The 20,223-nt window shown below is 49.4% G+C and overlaps 1 protein-coding gene across 1 annotated transcript in view; it reads right to left on the minus strand.

The window, feature by feature from the left end:
- DDR2 (discoidin domain receptor tyrosine kinase 2) overlaps nt 1-20,223 on the minus strand; it is a 144,036-nt gene that overhangs the window by 91,288 nt on the left and 32,525 nt on the right. Inside the window, exon 2 of the mRNA XM_073356221.2 lies at nt 3,107-3,217. Coding sequence (XP_073212322.1) covers nt 3,107-3,185 — 79 coding nt within the window. The 5' untranslated portion in view covers nt 3,186-3,217. The remainder of the gene's footprint in view (nt 1-3,106; nt 3,218-20,223) is intronic.

A 20,223-nucleotide genomic window follows, 5' to 3' on the forward strand; every position in this document is an offset into this window, starting at 1 on the left:
TGTTCTCTATAGAGCAGTGGTCCCCAAACTTTTGAGGGTTCCACCCCCCCCCTTATTAATGTCCATGCCCTCCCACCCCCAACCTGCTGGGGCCAGGAACAGCGCCCCAGCTCCGGGGGGGCGATGCAGACTGGAGTAAGGGGCAGAGGCTGGGGCCACAGGTGGGGGTAGGTCTGTGGCCGGAAGCGGGCCACAGCCAGGGGCCAAGGCTGAGGGCAGGGGTGGTAGCAGAGCCGCAGCTGGGCTGCCATGTGGGGCAACAGCCGGGCCCGCAGCCTGGGGTAGCTCGCTCCCAGCCTCAGCCCCAGGCTGGTAACAGAGCTGCGGCCGAGGCTGGAAGCAGGGATGGGGACGCAGCTGGGGGTGGGACTGGAGCAAAGCTGGGGGTGGGGAGGGACTGGGTGGCACTCCCTGCCCCCCATGGGGGCTGGTCCGACTCTGCTGCGCACCCTTGGACGTTCATCCATGCCCCCCTAGGGGATGCGCCCACAGTTTGGGGACCTTGGCTATAGGGACAGAGGGAATTTTGCACGGCATAATCTAATTAGTGTGTCCTGGTCTAAATGCCCAGGCTGATCTCTATAATACTTTTGATGGCCACAGGGGACTACAGATCATCAGTGTCACGTCTCGTCCAAAAGACAGCAAGCAGCACAGCTGGCCCCTAGCACCGTGTCCAGTAAAGAGCAGCATCTGCTGAATCACCAGAACCATTTCTAGTAGCCCCTGAGTTCTCCTTGGAGGTTTTCTATCCAATACTGACCAAACCTGAACCTGTTTAACTTGTGATAGCAGAGCAGATCACACTGAAAGCCAGTAGGAAGCCCTTGTAGGGTTGTTCCTTTGAGATCTGCTCAGCTACTTTGGCTCCAGTCCAGTACAATGACTGTCCAGGCCAGACAAGGCCAAACCTATGTCTGATAGAAGTCTTCCAGTGAAACGGGATCGACTCCTTTGGAATCAGTATGATGTTGTGCATAGTCCATGGAGAAATCCAGCAAACTTTTCCTTCCTGATGGCCCTGGGCCTTGAACTTGATTGGGTCACAGTGGAAACCAACTGTAACCCCTTGATATGTACCAGTTCCTCTACCACGGCCAAAGGGTCTAGAGATTCTGCTTCCATGAATGCACCAAGGGGTTGAGCAAGGGTTTTCTCCCTCCGCCCCCCACTCTCCTGCTGGTAATAGCTCATCTTAAGTGATCACTCTCCTTACAGTAAAAGAAAAGGAGTACTTGTGGCACCTTAGCGACTAACCAATTAGTACTCCTTTTCTTTTTGCGAATACAGACTAACACAGCTGTTACTCTGAAACCTCTCCTTACAGTGTGCATGATAAACACCCATTTTTTCATGTTCTGTGTGTATATAAATCTCCTCACTGTATTTTCCACTGAATGCATCCGACGAAGTGAGCTGTAGCTCACGAGAGCTTATGCTCAGATAAATTGGTTGGTCTCTGGGGTGCCACAAGTACTCCTTTTCTTTTTACTCATTAGAGTTCATGAGTTTGGGGGGGGAGGGATAGCTCAGTGGTTTGAGCATTGGCCTGCTAAACCCAGGGTTGTGAGTTCAATCCTTGAGGGGGCCATTTAGGGATCTGGGGCAAAAATTGGGGATTGGTCCTGCTTTGAGCAGGGGGTTGGACTAGATGATCTCCTGAGGTCCCTTCCAACCCTGATATTCTATGATTCTATGTGGAGAAATCACTTTTTGATGTTCTTTTCTTGCTTGTACCAATTTTTAAAAAAGACTTCAAAAGCCTCTGGCTCTGCATAAGGGCCAGGCATCTGTCAGAGATTTTATAAAGCAAGTCTTAGTTTGCTACAGCTAGGGATGGCCAAAAAAAGCACCTCGGACCAGGAAAAAAAAATAATTCCCAGTACAATTTTCCTTGCTCTCATCAAACTCAAAATAAAACTGGACCAATTGGGAACAAAACATAGAAAGGCCTCCACTCAAAGGCCCAGGTTTCACATGAAACCACAGATAATCACAAGCCAAACATGCTCAGTGAGATCAACCTCCTCCCCATGCATGCACAGATCTAACACCCCTCAGGAACAAGTGTCCCTACTTAGGAGAGCCAGGACTCTGCATTGGCAGAGCTGCAGGAGGGCCCAGGGGATGCTGCAGTTCAGGATGGATGTACTTTGGCACTAGAGTAGCACTGGATTAAAATAGCAGGCCCTTTGCAAGCTACAACCAAGGTACCCTTGCTGAACTGTTGAAGAGGCAACACTGGAATAGCTGAAACTCGTCAAGGACTGTGTAACTGTGGGTCACAGCTAAGGTACATGAGGCAGTATAGTCTAGGGGTAGAGCAGTGCACTGGGACTCAGGAGACCTGGGTTCTAGTCCCAGCTCTACCCCTAGCCTACTGGGTGACCCTGGGCAAATCACTGCCCTGCTCTATACCTCCATTTCTCCATCTGTCAAATGGGATGAGTGAATGATACTTACTCCATTTGTAAAGCACTTTGAGAGCCACTGATGACAAGAGTTAGGTGTAATTGTTGTTATCACAGTGGGTTGCAGGGCAGGACCAAGATGCACTGGGTCCTGTCTCTGACTGGCTATTGGCATCAGGCCCCTCCCTTTCAGGAACACTAAACACTCCTCACATTCCAGAGAGGAAAACCCTAGAAAGCTACTATGCTAAGTCTCCTGGTGGAAGAGGGGCTGAAATCCTGACCCCACTGTAGTCAGTGGGGGCTTTGCCATTGTCCTCAGTGGGGCCATGGTTGTAAGATTGGCTGGGAAGAAGAATCTTATAATCACTAGGGCCAGGAACACAGTGCTGTGGGATGACGGGAGACAGCAGTACTGTGAGATTAAAGGGTTACACCAGGCTTTAACAAAGCCACTGTAAACCAGCACTGCCCATCCTCATTCTGGGCAGGTGTTGATGCAGAGTTTCAAAAAGACACTTTCATTCTCTGTATTTGAAAAGTCTGAGTTCCTGGAAACGGGGTGACCCGTCTGTTATGGAGGAAGAAGATTAATGAGCCTTGGCCTCCGGCTGGCAGGAGCACAGCCAATTAAAATAACCTCTGGGGCGGCTGCTTTGCTGGAATTGCAACAGGCTGGCCTTCATTTTGCTTACCTGGATTAACCTGAGCTTTGGCAGCACTTGGGATGTGGAGCAGCAGCAGTAGGAGGGGCATCCTGGGAGTGGAGATCATCACGGCAGGTTACTTCAGCCCCAGAGCAGCAGCTGAATGGGGAGATAAAAGAAGCAGTAGAAGACATTAGCAGGACAGCGGGAGTATGAAATTGTCACTGCTGTGAAGGAGCAGTACTGTGCAGTTCAATGTACATGGAGCAGAGATGCATGGGAGAGGCCCAGATGCAGTCTGAACATCTCCAAGACTTAGAGGATTCTGATCCAGGGTTCTGGCCCTTGTCCGGTACAGTGGAGCACTCATCCTCCATTTCTCCCCCGCTGCCAGCCCTGTCTCCTTGCTCACGTCTCCTGCCAACTACCAGTTGCTCCCTTGATTTCTGCTTCCAATCAGGGCTGCCTACCCCTGGGTTCCTCCCATAAGGCAGCAGGAGATAAATCAACATTTTCCTATCTATACATGGAGTTTCTAGAGTCCGCCCCTCAGCTTCATCCCCGGTCTGAGCCAGGGAGCAGCTCCTATGCATGTGATTGGTCCATCTGTTTCCATCAGTCATAAAGCATGTCCTTTCCCACGTTGGCTGTTGCAGAAGCTACGAGTTCTGCCATAGGATATTCTGCCAGAAAACCTGTGTGATGCTGGCAGACCAGGTGTCAGCTCATACCAAGGCCCCCAGGCCTCACTGAACACTGACAAATGCATAGCTGGAAACCAGTCTGGCTCACTGTGTGTTAGCATGGTTAAAAAAGATGTTAAGTTGATAAGAATGTGTTTAGACCTTATGAAATGCTTGTAGGATGCTGCATGTATTGATCTCACTTACAACATCTGTAGCTCATGGTATACAATGCTATTGAGTGTTTGCATGTAAACCACTATAATTGTGTAATTCACCAAACAGAAAAGAAGCATTAATTAGTGTGTTCAGGGCCAGCACTTCACAAGACGGCCCACTGAAACCAAATGAGCCACTCAGAAATATCAAAGGACAAAGACACACACCCATGGAGAAGAGACAGACATGGACACTTGTTCCATCAGTTTGAACTCTGAGGGAATGGAATAAAATTCCCTGACCTGGAGGCACTGTATTGGTGTGCTGCCTGGAATTTGGAGGGGCAATATTTCTAAGCATAAGCAAGGGATGCCCAAGCTGCTTAGCTTAGGTTAGCCCTAAAGGACATACAGACCCTGCACATCACAGCAGCTTCCATTACCTTTTGCAATCTAAAACTGTAACTCATTTCTGTGTGTGTGTGTGTGTTTACCTGCTTTAAACTTGTAAATAACTCTAATTTCTTTTTCCTAGTTAATAAATCTTTAGATCGTTTATTACAGGATTGGCTACAAGCATTGTCTTTGGTAAGAGATCTAAGGTGCAATCGACTTGGGGTAAGTGACGAGTTCTTTGAGACTGGGAGTAACCTGAATATTGCTGTGATTTTTTTTGATGTAAAGGACCATCTATCACAAAGGGAAGTTTGCCTGGCAGGCAAGATAGACTGGAGTGCCCAAGGGGGATGTCTGTGACTCCTTGTTAAAGCTGTTATAAGGCTTGAAGAGTTCACACTTGTTACTTGGTTAGTGAAATCTAATTATAGTACACACAACCAGTTGTTTGTGCCCTGTTCCTTGACAGTCTGCCCTGAGGAAAATAAGAAAAGCCAAAAAGAAGTTTGAAGAACAGCTAGCCAAAAACTCAAAAGGTAATAACAAAATGTTTTTTAAGTTCATCAGAAGCAGGAAGCCTGCTAAACAACCAGTGGGGCCCCTGGACGATAGAGATACAAAAGGAGCACTTAAAGACGATAAAGTCATCACAGAGAAACTAAATGAATTCTTTGCTTCAGTCTTCACGGCTGAGGATGTTAGGGAAATTCCCAAACCTGAGTCGTCTTTTGTAGGTGACAAATCTGAGGAATTGTCACAGATTGAAGTGTGACTAGAGGAGCTTTTGGAATTAATTGAGAAACTTAACAGTAACAAGTCACCAGGACCAGATGGCATTCACCCAAGAGTTCTGAAAGAACTCAAATGTGAAATTGTGGAACTATTAACTATGGTTTGTAACCTGTCCTTTAAATCAGCTACTGTACCCAATGACTGAAAGTTAGCTAAGATAACGCCAATATTTAAGATGGGCTCTAGAGGTGATCCTGGCAATTACAGACCGGTAAGTCTAATGTCAGTACCGGGCAAATTAGTTGAAACAATAGTAAACAATAGTAAAGAATAAGAGTACTTGTGGCACCTTAGAGACTAACAAATTTATTTGAGCATAAGCTTTCTTGAGCTACAGCTCACTTCATCGGATGCATTCAGTGGCAAATTGTCAGATACGTAGAAGAACATAAATTGTTGTGCAATAGTCACCATGGTTTCTGACAAGGGAGATCATGTCTTACTAATCTATTAGAGTTCTTTGAGGGGGTCAACAAACATGTGGACAAGGGGGATCCAGTGGACATAGTGTACTTAGATTTCCGGAAAGCCTTTGACAAGGTCCCTCACCAAAGGCTCTTATGTAAATTAAGTTGTCATGGGATAAGAGGGAAGATCTTTTCATGGACTGAGAACTGGTTAAAAGACAGGGAACAAAGTGTAGGAATAAACGGTAAATTTTCAGAATGGAGAGGGGTAACTAGTGGTGTTCCCCAAGGGTCAGTCCTAGGACCAATCCTATTCAACTTATTCATAAATGAACTGGAGAAAGGTGTAAACAGTGAGGTTGCAAAGTTTGCAGATGATACTAAATTGCTGAAGATAGTCAAAATCAAAGCAGACTGTGAAGAACTTCAAAAAGATCTCACAAAACGAAGTGATTGGGCAACAAAATGGCAAATGAAATTTAATATGGTTAAATGTAAAATAATGCACTTTGGAAAAAATAACCCCAACTGTACACACAATATGATGAGGACTAATTTAGCTACAACTAATCAGGAGAAAGATCTTGGTGTCATCATGGATAGTTCTCTGAAGACGTCCACACAGTGTGCAGCGGCAGTCAAAAAAGCAAACTGGATGTTAGGAATCATTTAAAAAAGGGATAGAGAATAAGACAGAGAATATCTTACTGCCCTTATATAAATCCATGGTATGCCCACACCTTGAATACTGCATACAGATGTGGTCCCCTCATCTCAAAAAAGATATACTGGCATTAGAAAAGGTTCAGAAAAGGGCAACTAAAATGATTAGGGGTTTGGAACAGGACCCATATGAGGAGAGATTAAAGAGGCTAGGACTTTTCAGCTTGGAAAAGAGGAGACTAAGGGGGATATGATAGAGGTATATAAAATCATGAGTGGTGTGGAGAAAGTGAATAAGGAAAAGTTATTTACTTGTTCCCATAATATAAGAACTAGGGGTCACCAAATGAAATTAATGGGTAGCAGGTTTAAAACAAATAAAAGGACGTTCTTCTTCATAGAAGAATAGGGCATCTAGTCCAATGCCCTGCTCAAAGCAGGACCAATCCCCAATTTTTACCCTAGATCCCTAAATGGCCCCCTCAAGGATTGAACTCACAACCCTGGGTTTAGCAGGCTAATGCTCAAACCACTGAACTATGCCTCCTCACTCAGCACATGGTCAACCTGTGGAAGTCCTTGCCTGAGGAGGTTGTGAAGGCTAGGACTATAACAGGGTTTAAAAAAGAACTGGATAAATTCATGGAGGTTAAGTCTATTAATGGCTATTAGCCAGGATGGGTAAGGAATGGTGTCCCTAGCCTCTGTTTGTCAGAGGGTGGAGTTGGATGGCAGGAGGGAGATCACTAGATCATTACCTGTTAGGTTCATTCCCTCTGGGGTACCTGGCATTGGCCACTGTCGGTAGACAGGATACTGGGCTGGATGGACCTTTGGTCTGACCCAGTATGGCCATTCTTATGTTCTTATGAGATTGGCACTCACACTAGTGAGCTACTCTAGACAGCTTGACAACGTGTCTTAAGTTTTAAACAACATTTAACCCCTGGAATCCCCCCACCCAAAGTAAACAAAGAAATGATGGATTAAGAATGGGTCCAAGTAGTGTAACTAAAGTCCAGACCAGCCTCAGAGCCCCAATCTGGGCCAATCAGCCAAGCATGAGGAGACTAATCCACACATACAGCAAGGAAGGCATCTATTTCTCATCACTCCCCCACACCAGTCTGAAGCAATGGGTCCATTTTAGCAATGTCTCTGCCCAACACGAGCGAGGGAAGAGTGGCTTAGTGAGTACAGCACTTGGATCAGAACATTCCTTTTGAGGGTGGCATCCCAGGAGGCAGGGATGCCCCATCTGCAGTATTTTGAGAAGGAATTAAAAGATCTTCAATAGCTCTGGTGTCCATGACATGGAAACTGAACTGGGCAGGAATGGGATTTTCTGAGCAAATCTGTACAACTGGAATTTTTTCCTGTACCGAAATAGAATAAAATTTTAAAAATTCAAAATTTCCCACAAAACATTCCAGAAAAATTCTTGTTTTCAGTCCCGTGAAACACTTTGTTCTGATTTTGACTTTTAAATATGTTTGAATTCTAATCTATAAAATAAAAAATGGAAACAAGTTGTTTAGAAATGGAAAATCAGAACAACCCATTCTGCATAGGACTTTTTCTCACAATTCTGTTGCAATCAACACATTTCCACTAAACATTCTGCTTTCAATGAATCAGCATTTTCTGATGGCTAATTCCCCACTCTGGCACTTCAAATGCAGAAGGTGGGGGCCCGCAAAGATTCTAAAAATTAATACTGGCCACTCCAGGCTGATATTAAACTCCCAAGGTCACAGCTTCTCTCTGACCTTGGAGTGGTAGATGCTACCAGCACCCAAGTGCAGAACCTCTTTGAGAGCTTTGGGAATTCCTTCCTGTGGGGTACCCTCAAGCCCCTTCATGCCCCTCTCCGGGGAAGAGCTGGAGGCGGGGGGAGGAAATCAGCTGTTGCCACTAGCTAATTAAACAACATGTGCACAAACTTCTTAAGACACAAAAATCCAATTCTGTTCTAAAAAAAGGTAAATTTTATTAATTAAAAAAAAAGAAAAGAAAAGAAAATACAGCTGGGAGCTCAGGATATTGCTAGGTTTTAAAAGAGCAACTAAGCAAAACAAAAGCACCTGCGGTTAGCACAGAGGAATCCACAAGCCATAATGAAATAAAAGAGATAATCCTAATCGTGTTATCTCTGTGCTATGATACTAATGATTTTTCCATGCCTGGCCCAAGCTTCTTACAGTATAGCTGTTGCCCTGTCCGCCTCTCCCCGGGAGAACGGCGGCAGCTAGACAAAAGGGGAGTCTTTTTTTCAATTTTAAAAAGGTCTAGCCTTCCCACGGGCTCTTTTGACCAAGTGCCCACTCACTTCCTTTTACCTATGCATAGCAGTGAGACTTTTTAACCCTTTACGGGTAGAGCAATTAGAGAACAGCTACTAAGTGGGATTTTATAGCTACTGGCTGGCTGGTGTCCTTAAAAGGGAGCTCTCCGCCCCCCCCCCCCCTTCATTGTCACAAGGGTCATTGTGTCAAGACATATGGTGTGAAGGACAAAAATCTTGGTGTTAGTGTGATGATAGAACCAAGGGGCTCCAAGGCTAACAGCGGGAGTCTCCACACTGCTGGGCCTGGGCCTATGACAAACCTGCCTCCTCTGCACATTAGACAGTGGCAAATGCGTAACACATGCTGTCCAGTGGGTTACATTAGCTTCTAACAAGCTTCTGGAACCAATGACAACTAACGACAGAATAGATGGAAAATGGAAGCGTGTCAGGAGAACAGAACAAGGGAAACATTACCCCAAGAATAACAGATTCTCTAACAGCAAGAGGAAGAGATTATCAGATTCCAAAGAAAGTGAGTGGCAGCCTGCCAAAGAATCTCCAGTTAAACAGCTCCACCATCTGCAGCCAGGAAAAATGCCAAAATACCCATTGAACATCTTGTTATAAACGTCCCAGAATTTCAATTCAACAACCGAGAGATACACCAAACAATCCATAACAAGACAAAGGTTATGGTACAATTTTAGTTCTTCTAAAACTTACTCACACATGAAGTTTTTACAATTCTATCCCATCAAAATGAATGTTCTGGATGTCACCTTAACTACAGCAACAGTTAATACAGCATCAGAATACCATCTGCCCCAAAGTAGAACACCTGCACCAGCCACACTAAAGTTCAACAATTATACCACATGATACAGATGGCAACAGCTACACTATCCACACCAAGGTGAAACAACTGTACAATCTGCAGAAAGGTGTTAGAGATATACCTTGTGCATTGAGTTATAACAGATACACCAGCCGCATGAAGATGTAACAGGTACACCGTGCACACAATGCATAGCAGCTAAACCCTCTGCACTCAGCTGTAAAAGTTGTAACCTCCATACCAAGCATGGAATAGCATCCTGGTGTAATAGCTACACTATCTACAATAAGGTGTAACAGCTGCTCCATCCACACCAAAGATTAAAGGCTACACCATCAGTATTAGTGTGTAACAGCTCCCCATCTGAACAAAAGTTTTAAAACTACATAAATCAAGATACTTGCGAACAGGTTTGACACTTACCCCACCCATACCTGGGTGCAGAAGGCACCCCATCCCCACCTCTGACAAGCTGTCAGCTGTATGGTCTGCAACATAGTGTAATTCTTATAAACAGAAACACCAGGGTGAACAGCTACAGCATCCACACCAAAGTGTGACAACCATAACATCTCACATAACATAACATCTCTTCCAAGGTGAAACAGCTATACCATCCACATGAAAGAGCCACAACTCTACCCTCTTGTCCTTATCCCTCTGTAAATCTATACATATACAGTGAATTGTAATGGCTATATGAGTAGCACACAGATGTGTTAGATATGTGAGTCACACCCAGGTGAACCATTCACACCCTCCACACCAAGCAGTAATAGACATGCCACATGTACCAGGGTGTAACAGCTACACCATCCACACACTGGTGTTAAAGCTACCCCATGCACACTACAGTGTTACAGCCACTCCAACAGCACCCAGGTGTAACAGCTACACAATCCATATCCACCTATAACAGCAAGACCATCCGCCCCAAGCTGTTACATCAACTATTGCAAGATACATCACCTATACCATCCATACCAAATGTGTAACCCTCCACCATCTGCAACCAGGTTCTGTGCCACAAGCACTGTTAGGGTCAGCCACACAGCAGGAAGTGATATCTAAACAGAGGCTAGGAGGACACGGGTTGTGGTTCTGCCACTACCCAGAATGCACTGACACTGCTTGTGCACCGAGAGAAGTAACATGCCCCCACCAATCACTGACAGCAGCAGCAGCAGCAGGGAAACACTCATTACGGGGGGAGAGTCAGTTGACGCTGACCTCTATCATGTGGAGGGGTGTTTGCCTTCAGAGCCCTGACTCAGGAATTAAGCTATGCTCCTGTGTGTTAGACACCTCCGGGTTCCCTGCACTCCCCAGGCAGCCAGAGCTCCTCTCCCTGCACTGACAGGGCAGCTCGCTAGGAAGGAACCAAGCCTAAACGTTCCACACACCCCAGGCTGGCACGTCTTCCCCCAGATGAGCGGGGCCTGGGTCTCTCTTTCTCTCAGTAGCTATCTGTTCCTCCTCGCCAGACTACCTGAGACCTGCACAGTTGTTAGTGTGTTTGAGCTGCGCAACAGAAGGGAGGCGTTTTGGAGATGATGCCCAAGGCAGATTAAAAGACTAACCTAAACTCACTCAGGCCAGAAGTGGGAATGTCCTGCACGGTCTCCACAGTCGCAGTCCAGCACTACAGCACTAGCTTTACCGAGCCTGCCCAAACCCCACAGGGAGGCAGTGAGACAAATGCCCTGGGGGCAATGCCAGGATCAGAGCAGTCAGACACGAAGCTCACAGGAGCCAGCTTCTACCATGGAGTCGCTGTGCACAGCCCTGTGCTTGTGAGAAGCCCTGCAAAGCCCTGTATGCAGCCCAGCCCGAAGGCTGTGCTTCTCTAGCACCTCCTGCCTGCGGGTTGAAACACACTTTGTGACCATTAATACATGGAGCTTCACAGCACCCTGTGGGGGCAGAGCAGCAGAGTCCTTCTCTGACAGAGGGGAAGATGAAGCACACAGAGGTAATTCACTGACACTCCAGGGTGTCTGGGCAGCATGAGGATCAGCTCCCCAGGCCTTCCATCTCCTAGAGCCACATCAGCTGCAAGAACATGCTTCCTCCCTGCGCTCACGCACTATTTTACAGCAATGACCAGGGAAAATGCAGTCCAGCCCAGACCAGTGGGTGACCCCTCCCGCACCCCAGAACAACCTACCCTAATAAACCACTGGGGCCCGTCCCACCACCACCAACTCCTCCTGGTGTGCATGCACCGCACGCAGCAGCGCCGTGGTGGGAACGGTTCTGCAGTAGCGACCTCAGAAGAACCTGCCTCACACTGGCCAGTGTGTGCACAACCCCCCAGCCATGAATCATAGAATATCAGGGTTGGAAGGGACCTCAGGAGGTCATCTAGTCCAACCCCCTGCTCAAAGCAGGACAAATCCCCAACTAAATCATCCCAGACAGGGCTTTGTCAAGCCTGACCTTAAAAACTTCTAAGGAAGGAGATTCTACCACTTCCCTAGGTAACGCATTCCAGTGTTTCACCACCCTCCTACTGAGAAAGATTTTCCCAATATCCAACCTAAACCTCCCCCACTGCAATGTGAGACCATTACTCCTTGTTCGGTTGCCTGCTACCACTGAGAACAGTCTAGATCCATCCTCTTTGGAACCCCCTTTCAGGTAGCTGAAAGCAGCTATCAAACCCCAGTCATTCTTCTTTTCCGAAGACCAAACAATCCCAGTTCCCTCAGTCTCTCCTCATAAGTTATGTGTTCCAGTCCCCTAATCATTTTTGTTGCCCTCCGCTGAACTCTTTCCAATTTTTCCACATCCTTTTTGTAGTGTGGGGCCCAAAACTGGACACAGTACTCCAGATGAGGCCTCACCAATGTCGAATAGAGGGGAACGATCACGTCCCTCAATCTGCTGGCAATGCCCCTATGTATACATCCCAAAATGCCATTGGCCTTCTTGGCAACAAGGGCACACTGTTGTCTCATATCCAGCTTCTCGTCCACTGTAACCCCTAGGTCCTTTTCTGCAGAACCGCTGCCGAGCCATTCGGTCCCTACTCTGTAGCGGTGCATGGGATTCTTCCGTCCTAAGTGCAGGACTCTGCACTTGTCCTTGTTGAACCTCACCAGATTTCTTTTGGCCCAATCCTCCAATTTGTCTAGGGCCCTCTGTATCCTATCCCTAGCCTCCAGCGTATCTACCTCTCCTCCCAGTGTAGTGTCATCTGTAAACTTGCTGAGGGTGCAATCCACACCATCCTCCAGATCATTAATGAAGATATTGAACAAAAACGGCCCCAGGACCAACCCTTGGGGCACTCCACTTGATACCGTCTGCCAACTAGACATGGAGCCATTGATCACTACCCGTTGAGCCCGACAATCTAGCCAGCTTTCTACCCACCTTATAGTGCATTCATCCAGCCCATACTTCTTTAACTTGCTGGCAAGAATACTGTGGGTGACCGTATCAAAAGCTTTGCTAAAGTCAAGGAACAACACATCCACTGCTTTCCCCTCATCCACAGAGCCAGTTATCTCGTCATAGAAGGCAAGTAGATTAGTCAGACATGACTTGCCCTTGGTGAATCCATGCTGACTGTTCCTGATCACTTTCCTCTCCTCTAAGTGCTTCAGAATTGATTCCTTGAGGACCTGCTCCATGATTTTTCCAGGGACTGAGGTGAGGCTGACTGGCCTGTAGTTCCCAGGATCCTACTTCTTCCCTTTTTAAAAGATGGGCACTACATTAGCTGTTTTCCAGTCGTCCGGGTTCTCCTCTAATCGCCATGAGTTTTCAAAGATAATGGCCAATGGCTCTGCAATCACATCCACCAACTGCTTTAGCACTCTCAGATGCAGCGCATCCAGCCCCATGAACTTGTGCTCATCCAGATTTTCTAAATAGTCCCGAACCACTTCTTTCTCCACAGAGGGCTGGTCACCTCCTCCCCATGCTGTGCTGCCCAGTGCAGCAGTCTGGGAGCTGACTTTGTTCGTGAAGACAGAAGCAAAAAAAGCATTGAGTCCATTTGCTTTTTCCACATCGTCTGTCACTAGGTTGTCTCCCTCATTCAGTAAGGGGCCCACACTTTCCTTGACTTTCTTCTTGTTGCTAACATACCTGAAGAAACCCTTCTTGTTACTCTTAACATCTCTTGCTAGCTGCACCTCCAGGTGGGATTTGGCTTTCCTGATTTCACTCTTGCATGCCCAAGCAATATTTTTATACTCTTCCCTGGTCATTTGTCCAATCTTCCACTTTTTGTAAGCTTCTTTTTTGTGTTCAAGATCAGCAAGGATTTCACTGTTAAGCCAAGCCAGTCGCCTGCCATATTTACTATTCTTTCTACACATCGGGATGGTTTGTCCCTGTAACCTCAATAAGGATTCTTTAAAATACAGCCAGTTCTCCTGGACTCCTTTCCCCACCATGTTATTCTCCCAGGGGATCCTGCCCATCAGTTCCCTCAGGTTGTCAAAGTCTGCTTTTCTGAAGTCCAGGGTCCATATTCTGCTGTTCTCCTTTCTTTCCTGTGTCAGGATCCTGAACTTGACTTGCCTCAGGCAACCCCATGGAGGAGTCTGATATGAGCCCTGGGGCCAGATGAACGCCAGCGATCGTGACACGTGGGAAGAAAGGGTTTGGGGCAAAAGTTGCCCCCAGCTCCAGGCAGGCAGTGTCATTGTGGAGGCAGCTAGGGGAGGGAAGGGCCTGAGCCCTTGACTGGAGTCTACTTGGCAGGCAGTCCCAGGCTGGCCGGTGGAGAGGAGCCACTGGGCACACCCTGGGACCATGGCGTGATTACTGGCTGGCCCCAGCCATTCTCTGACCAGAAGGCCCTGTTAGGGGAGCTGGCGCAGCAGCTCAGGGAGCCAATGCCTGGAAATGAACATTTCTACCGGGGGAGAAGCGGAAGATGCTGTGCAGACTGTCTCCGAGAGAAGAATGTGAGTGACCAGGGCTCCCCAGGACCTTCCCACCACCAGCCTGCTGGACTGCGCTCCCTGCAGAGCTAGTCAGCCCCACTGCGACCCACTGCCAGACCCATCATTCCACCTGCCACAAGCTCTGCAGCACCCATGCCCCCTGGAAGCCCTACTCTGCTCAAAGCAGGAGGAACATCCCCCTGAAGGGTCAGCAATGGCCTGTGCCTCCCCAAGGAAGCTCCATAAAAGACAGCGGAGCTTCGGGCGACCCCATGGAGGAGCCTGATAAGAGCCCACTCCCTGCACAGGAGCAGGGCATACTGAGGGCAATGGGGTGCACTGGTGGGGCAGAGGGCACTGAGGGCAATGGGGGGTGCTGGCAGGGCAGAGGAGGGGGTGCTGAGGGCAATGGAGGGTGCTGATGGGGCAGAGGGCACTGAGGGCAATGGAGGGTGTTGGCGGGACAGGGGAGCAGAGGGTGCTGAGGGCAATAGGGGGTGACGGCAGAGCAGAGGAGGAAGGGGCGCTGAGGGCAATGAAGGATGCTGGTGGGGCAGAGGAGGAAGGGCATTGAGGACAATGGGGGGTGCTGGTGTGGCAGAGAAGCAGGAGGTTCTAAGGACAATGGAGGGTGCTGGCAGGGCAGAGAAGCAGTGGGTGCTGAGGGCAATGGGGGGTGCTGGCAGGGCAGAGAAGCAGGGGGTGCTGAGGACAATGGGGGTTGCTGGCATGGCAGAGAAGCAGGGCGTGCTGAGGACAACTGAGCATGCTGGAAGGGCAGAGGAGCAGAGGGTGCTGAGGGCAATGGAGGCCACTGGCGCGGCACAGGAGGAAAGGCGCTGAGGACAATGGAGGGTGCTGGCAGGGCAGAGGACGCTGAGGCTAATGGGAGGTGCTGGCGTGGCAGAGAAGCAGGGGCACTGAGGACAATGGGGGGGGCACTGGCATGGCAGAGGAGCAGGGGGTGCTGAGGACAATGGGGGGTGCTGTTAGGGCACGGGAGTAGGAAACACTTCAGGAAGATCCTGGGGCTGTGCACCTCCTCCCCCCACAGCCAAACCCAGGAGAGCTCTGTCCTAGCATCCCATCCTAGGGTGGTGTGGGGACGGGGCAGGGCAGGCCAGGGAGCAACAGTATTGGGACAGAGGATCAGCAGCTCTGCCAATCCCCCAGTCATTCTTCTCCCACACCCGGGGGGTGCTCACGGGAGCACTAAGGCAGCAGTGGTGGCCATGGAGTTGCCCTGCATGCCCTAGTGGGAAAGGAAACTCCCTTTTCCCTGGGCACCTGCATCACACCTGGCTCCTGGCACAGCATTGGCCCCTTAAAGATGATGATATTGCCCAACCCCCACACCATTCACACGGGTCCCAGCCAGACACTGAAGCCATCTTGTCCCAGAACAGAGCAAATGCGGAGTAGCAATAGCTGATGGAGGGGACACAAGTCCTAGGGAAGTATCTGAAGCAGGAAGAATTCAGAGCACCATCTAGAGCCATGGCACAAGATGTAGGCTGGGATCAGAAGGGCTCTTTCTCCAAGGGGGTAAAATAGCCTTCACTGTGTGCCATGCAGCAGGAACTGAGACCACCTGCTTACAGAGTGACTTGCTAGCTCAGGAGATATGTTCCCATGGGAGTGGGGGCAAACTGCTTTGGACAAAGAAAAAATCACAATTAATATAGATTAGGTATACATTTTTTTTGTTTCCTAATTGACCAGTTGCCATTGCTTCTATTAAAGTTAGCTTTCTGCATAAAACAGTTTTTTTCCTGTAAAGTTGAGAAACATAATGCCTAACTCGCAAGTACTGTTACCGTGAGAGAGCAGGCCAGTTAAAGTTAGGTTTGATCTCAAAATAAAATAGTAAAGTTTCGGTACTCAATAGCTGGCCATCCATGTGTATTCTATGGCTCTCTCCATCTTTAAAGCACTCTGGCTCGTGATGTGGGTTAAGATCTGGAGTATTTGCAATGGGTGTCATTGGGGAGGGAAAAGAATTGATCTCATCTCTAGTTCTATCCCAAACCCGTAGAGTAGCCTTTGCTAAAGGAGGTGTGTACATTTCTGGTGGGCATGATTTCGTATTAATCCATGGTAGCCTGGCAATGTTTACACTGCCACTATTCTCTTGTTCAATAAAGACCTAGCATTTGGCTGGGTTAGTGCGCCCCTAACACTGCTGTGAGTAGGCTGGCTTGATAGTATACCCTGTTTACTGGGGCTGTACAAAGTATCTGCACTCACTCTTGGTCTTTTCTTACTGGACATAAAGTCGAACCGTCACCTCTGTATTCCTGCTGGGGTTTTATCTTGAATGATCACAGAATGATTTTTTAAAAAAAATCACATTTTCAAACAGCTATGCCTACATTGGAACCGAAAAACCATGCCCTGACAACCAGCTAACCGGTTCCACCGAATTGATTCCCTGCCATTGCAGGGGCCTTGGGGCACCTTGGTCTCCTATTCTCTGCTTGTGGCACACAACAGTTTAGTCTCTTAAGTACTGAAATGCTTTAGTCTAACCCATGTTATTGACTCAACAGAGGGGCGAGCGGGTGAGTCTGTGCTATACAGGAGCTCAGATTAGATGATCTAACACAGGTGTTCTCAAACTTTTTCTTTCTGAGGCCCCCCCAACATGCTAAAATACTCCCCAGCCCAGGCATGCCACAACTGTTTTTCTGCATATAAAAGGCGGGGCTGGCATTAGGGTGTAGCAAGCAGGGCAGTTACCTGGGGCCCCATGCCACAAGGAGCCCAACAAAGCTAAGTTGCTCAGGTTTCAGCTTCAGCCTGGGATGATCGGGCTTGGAGTCCCAGGCTTCAGCACTGTGGCATGGCTTTGACTTTCTGCCCTGGGCCCCAGAGAGTCTAATACTGGCCCTGCTTGGCAGCCCCCCTGAAACCTGCTCGTGGCCCCCAGTGGCTGCGGACCCCTGTTTGAGAACCACTGAAATGGTCCCTTCGGGAATGGAGGTTGTTCGGAACTCAGAAATGTTCATAAGTCTGAGCAAGCCATTATGGGATGCTCCGCAGGGCAGACTGCTCAGAGCAGGGCTCACAGTTCTGCAGTGGCTGCCTGGCAAGTGGGGGTGGGGACAGGCTGGTTCTAGATCCCTGGCTGCAAGGGTGATGAGTGAGGCACCCTGGGGCACTGCAGTGTCAGTGGACACGCAGTGCAGGGTGTGGCCCTTTAAAACTGAGCTGCTCCTCCACAGTGCAGCGTGCAGGCAGGAGCTCTGGCTCTGGCTCCGGCAGCTCAGATTCCAGGCCAGGTTTCAGTAGCAGCGCGGGAAGTTTATTTCCTGAGCTCTGAGCTTACAAGCTTGTCCCCCTCCCAGCCATGGGGGATGGAGAGGCAGAAACGGCATCCTACCTGTAGGGGATGGGTGGGGGACAGGCACCCCAGATATGCCTAACTTTAAGGTGCAATACAAGCACAGTCCAGTCCTGTATTTGCTGGTTTATTTATTTGTTTGTTGTCTCCGCTGCTGCCTGATTGGTTACTTCCACTTCCCCATGATGTCTGGTTGACCAGGGAGTCCGTAACTCTGGTGTTCACGTCTTTGAGGTTCTACTGTAATGAATTGTTCATGTAATCGGAGACTTGCCAATACAAACTTCACTTTTGCATGTGCAGGAGCTATTTTTACAGCCACAAATTAGATGCAGATGTTTGAAAGCTGTAGCTGTTTCACCATTTGTAAAATGGGGCTAATAACAACCAAAATACCTCAAAGAGGTACAGCAGGGATCACTGATATTTGTAAAGGGCTCTGAGATCTTCTCATGACTAAGGCTACGATTTAGTCATGAGTGTTTTTAGTAAAAGTCATGGACAGGTCATGGGCAATAAACAAAAATTCACAGCCCGTGACCTCTCCATGACATATAAATACCTCTGACTAAATCTTGGGAGGCTGGTGTTGGTGTGGGGGTGGCTGCTCCTGAAGCGGGGGTGGGGGCAGGGGGAGCAACTGCCAGGGGCCGCCGCCAGGGATCACCCTGGCTGCCCCAGGAGCCACTGCTCAGGCTGGCCCTGGGGCCAGCCACAGTGGCCAGGGCTTGAGCAGTTCTGGGGCCAGCTGCCTGGGGACTGCCTGAGCAGTGGCCAATGCAGGTGGCCCCAGGGACTGCCTGAGCAGCAGCCAATGCAGATGGCCCCAGGGACTGCCTGAGCAGCAGCCGGTGTAGCTGGTCCCAGGGACCGCCTGAGCAGAGGCCAGTGCAGGTGGCCCCGGGGACCGCCTGAGTAGCAGCTGGTGCAGCCAGCCCAAGGGCCACCCCAGCAGCTGGCTGGCGAGCTGCTCCAGCAGCAGCCACTGTGGCTGTCCCCTGGCCCCCTGAGCAGTGGGCCCAATAGCAGGGCTGGATTAACCATTTGTGGGCCCAGCACCAAACTTATTTGTGGGACCCTATGGGGGCGATGGAGCATGGTGTGGGGAGGTCAGTCCCCAGAGCGAGGGCCCAGCCAGAGGCAATTGGGCATGGCATGGCAGGGGCGGCCCAGCTCTATTTACAAACCGGCAGTTGCCAGACACACAGTGGCCCGCACGGCCCTGTGCTGCCAGCATGCCCCTTCCCCTCAGGGGATGGGCCCATGCCATGCCACACAGCCCTCCCCCCCCCACCCAACATCCTCCCGACTCCCTATGGCCAGAGACCCCCAAGACCCACTATGCCCAGCCCCCTCCACACAAATACACAGCATCCTGCACAACAGCACCCCTGCCCAGCACCCCCCTGCCCACAGTCCCATCACAACTGCCCAGCTCCCCCCACAGAACCCCCACTCCTTAGTGCCCTAACATACACATCTTCTCTGCCCCATCACCGCCCAGCACTGCCCCTGCAAGAAATCCACTCCCACACGCCCTGCCTCCTAACTGCACTCACTGGCCCTGCTGGGTGGCAACTGTGTCTGCTAGCTGAGCCGCCAGTGCAGCCAGAGCTGGTCCCAGGGCTGGGAATCACTTCAGTCCCTTGGAAGTGGTGTCATCAGCCAGGCCAGAGCCTACCCCACCCAAGGTCCCTCAAGACGCACTTCCCCCTGCTACAGGCTGGGGACCGACTGGCTAGGCAGCAGTTCTGCAGAAAAGGACCTAGGGATTACAGTGGACGAGAAACTGGATATGAGTCAGCAGTGTGCCCTTATTGCCAAGAAGGCTAATGGCATATTGGGTTACATTAGTAGAAGCATTGCCAGCAGATTGAGGGAAGTGATTATTCCCCTCTATTCAGCACTGGTGAGGCCACATCTGGAGTACTGCATCCAGTTTTGGGCCCCCCACTACAGTAAGGATGTGCACAAATTGGAAAGAGTCCAGCGGACGGCAACGAAAATGATTAAGGGGCTGGGACACATAACTTATGAGGAGAGGCTGAGGGAACTGGGCTTATTTAGTCTGCAGAAAAGAAGACTGCGCGATGGATTTGATAGCAGCCTTCAACTACCTCAAGGGGGGTTCCATAGAGCATGGAGCTCAGCTGTTCTCAGTGGCGGCAGATGATGGACCAAGGAGCAATGGTCTCAAGTTGCAGTGGGGGAGGTTTAGGTTGGATATTAGGAAAAACTATTTCACTAAGAGGGTGCAGGTTTCAGAGGGTGGTGAAGCACAAGAGTGGGTTACCTAGGGAGGTGCTGAAATCTCCATCCTTAGAGGTTTTTAAGGCCCAGCTTGACAAAGCCCTGTCTGGATGATTTAGCTGGGGATTGGTCCTGCTGTGAGCAGGGAATTGGACTAGATGACCTCCTGAGGTCTCTTCCAACCCTAATCTTCTACAATTCTAAGATACACAAGACTGGAGTTCAGTTAGAGTCCCCAGGGCACCCGCCTGGCAAATCTCTGCCGCTGAACCACTGCCAGAGATCCTTGCAGATATGCCCTCATGCAAACTGCCCCCAGCCACTGCCCTTTGTAACAGGCACCCTCCGTAGAATTGCCATCCCACCACAATTGCTGCCATCTAGACTCTAGAATCAGGCTACCTGTTCTGGCACGCCAAAGAGACAGAGACTCTCTTGCCAAAT

This window comes from Lepidochelys kempii, chromosome 8, assembly GCF_965140285.1.
Source record: "Lepidochelys kempii isolate rLepKem1 chromosome 8, rLepKem1.hap1, whole genome shotgun sequence".
Lineage (NCBI taxonomy): Eukaryota > Metazoa > Chordata > Testudines > Cheloniidae > Lepidochelys > Lepidochelys kempii.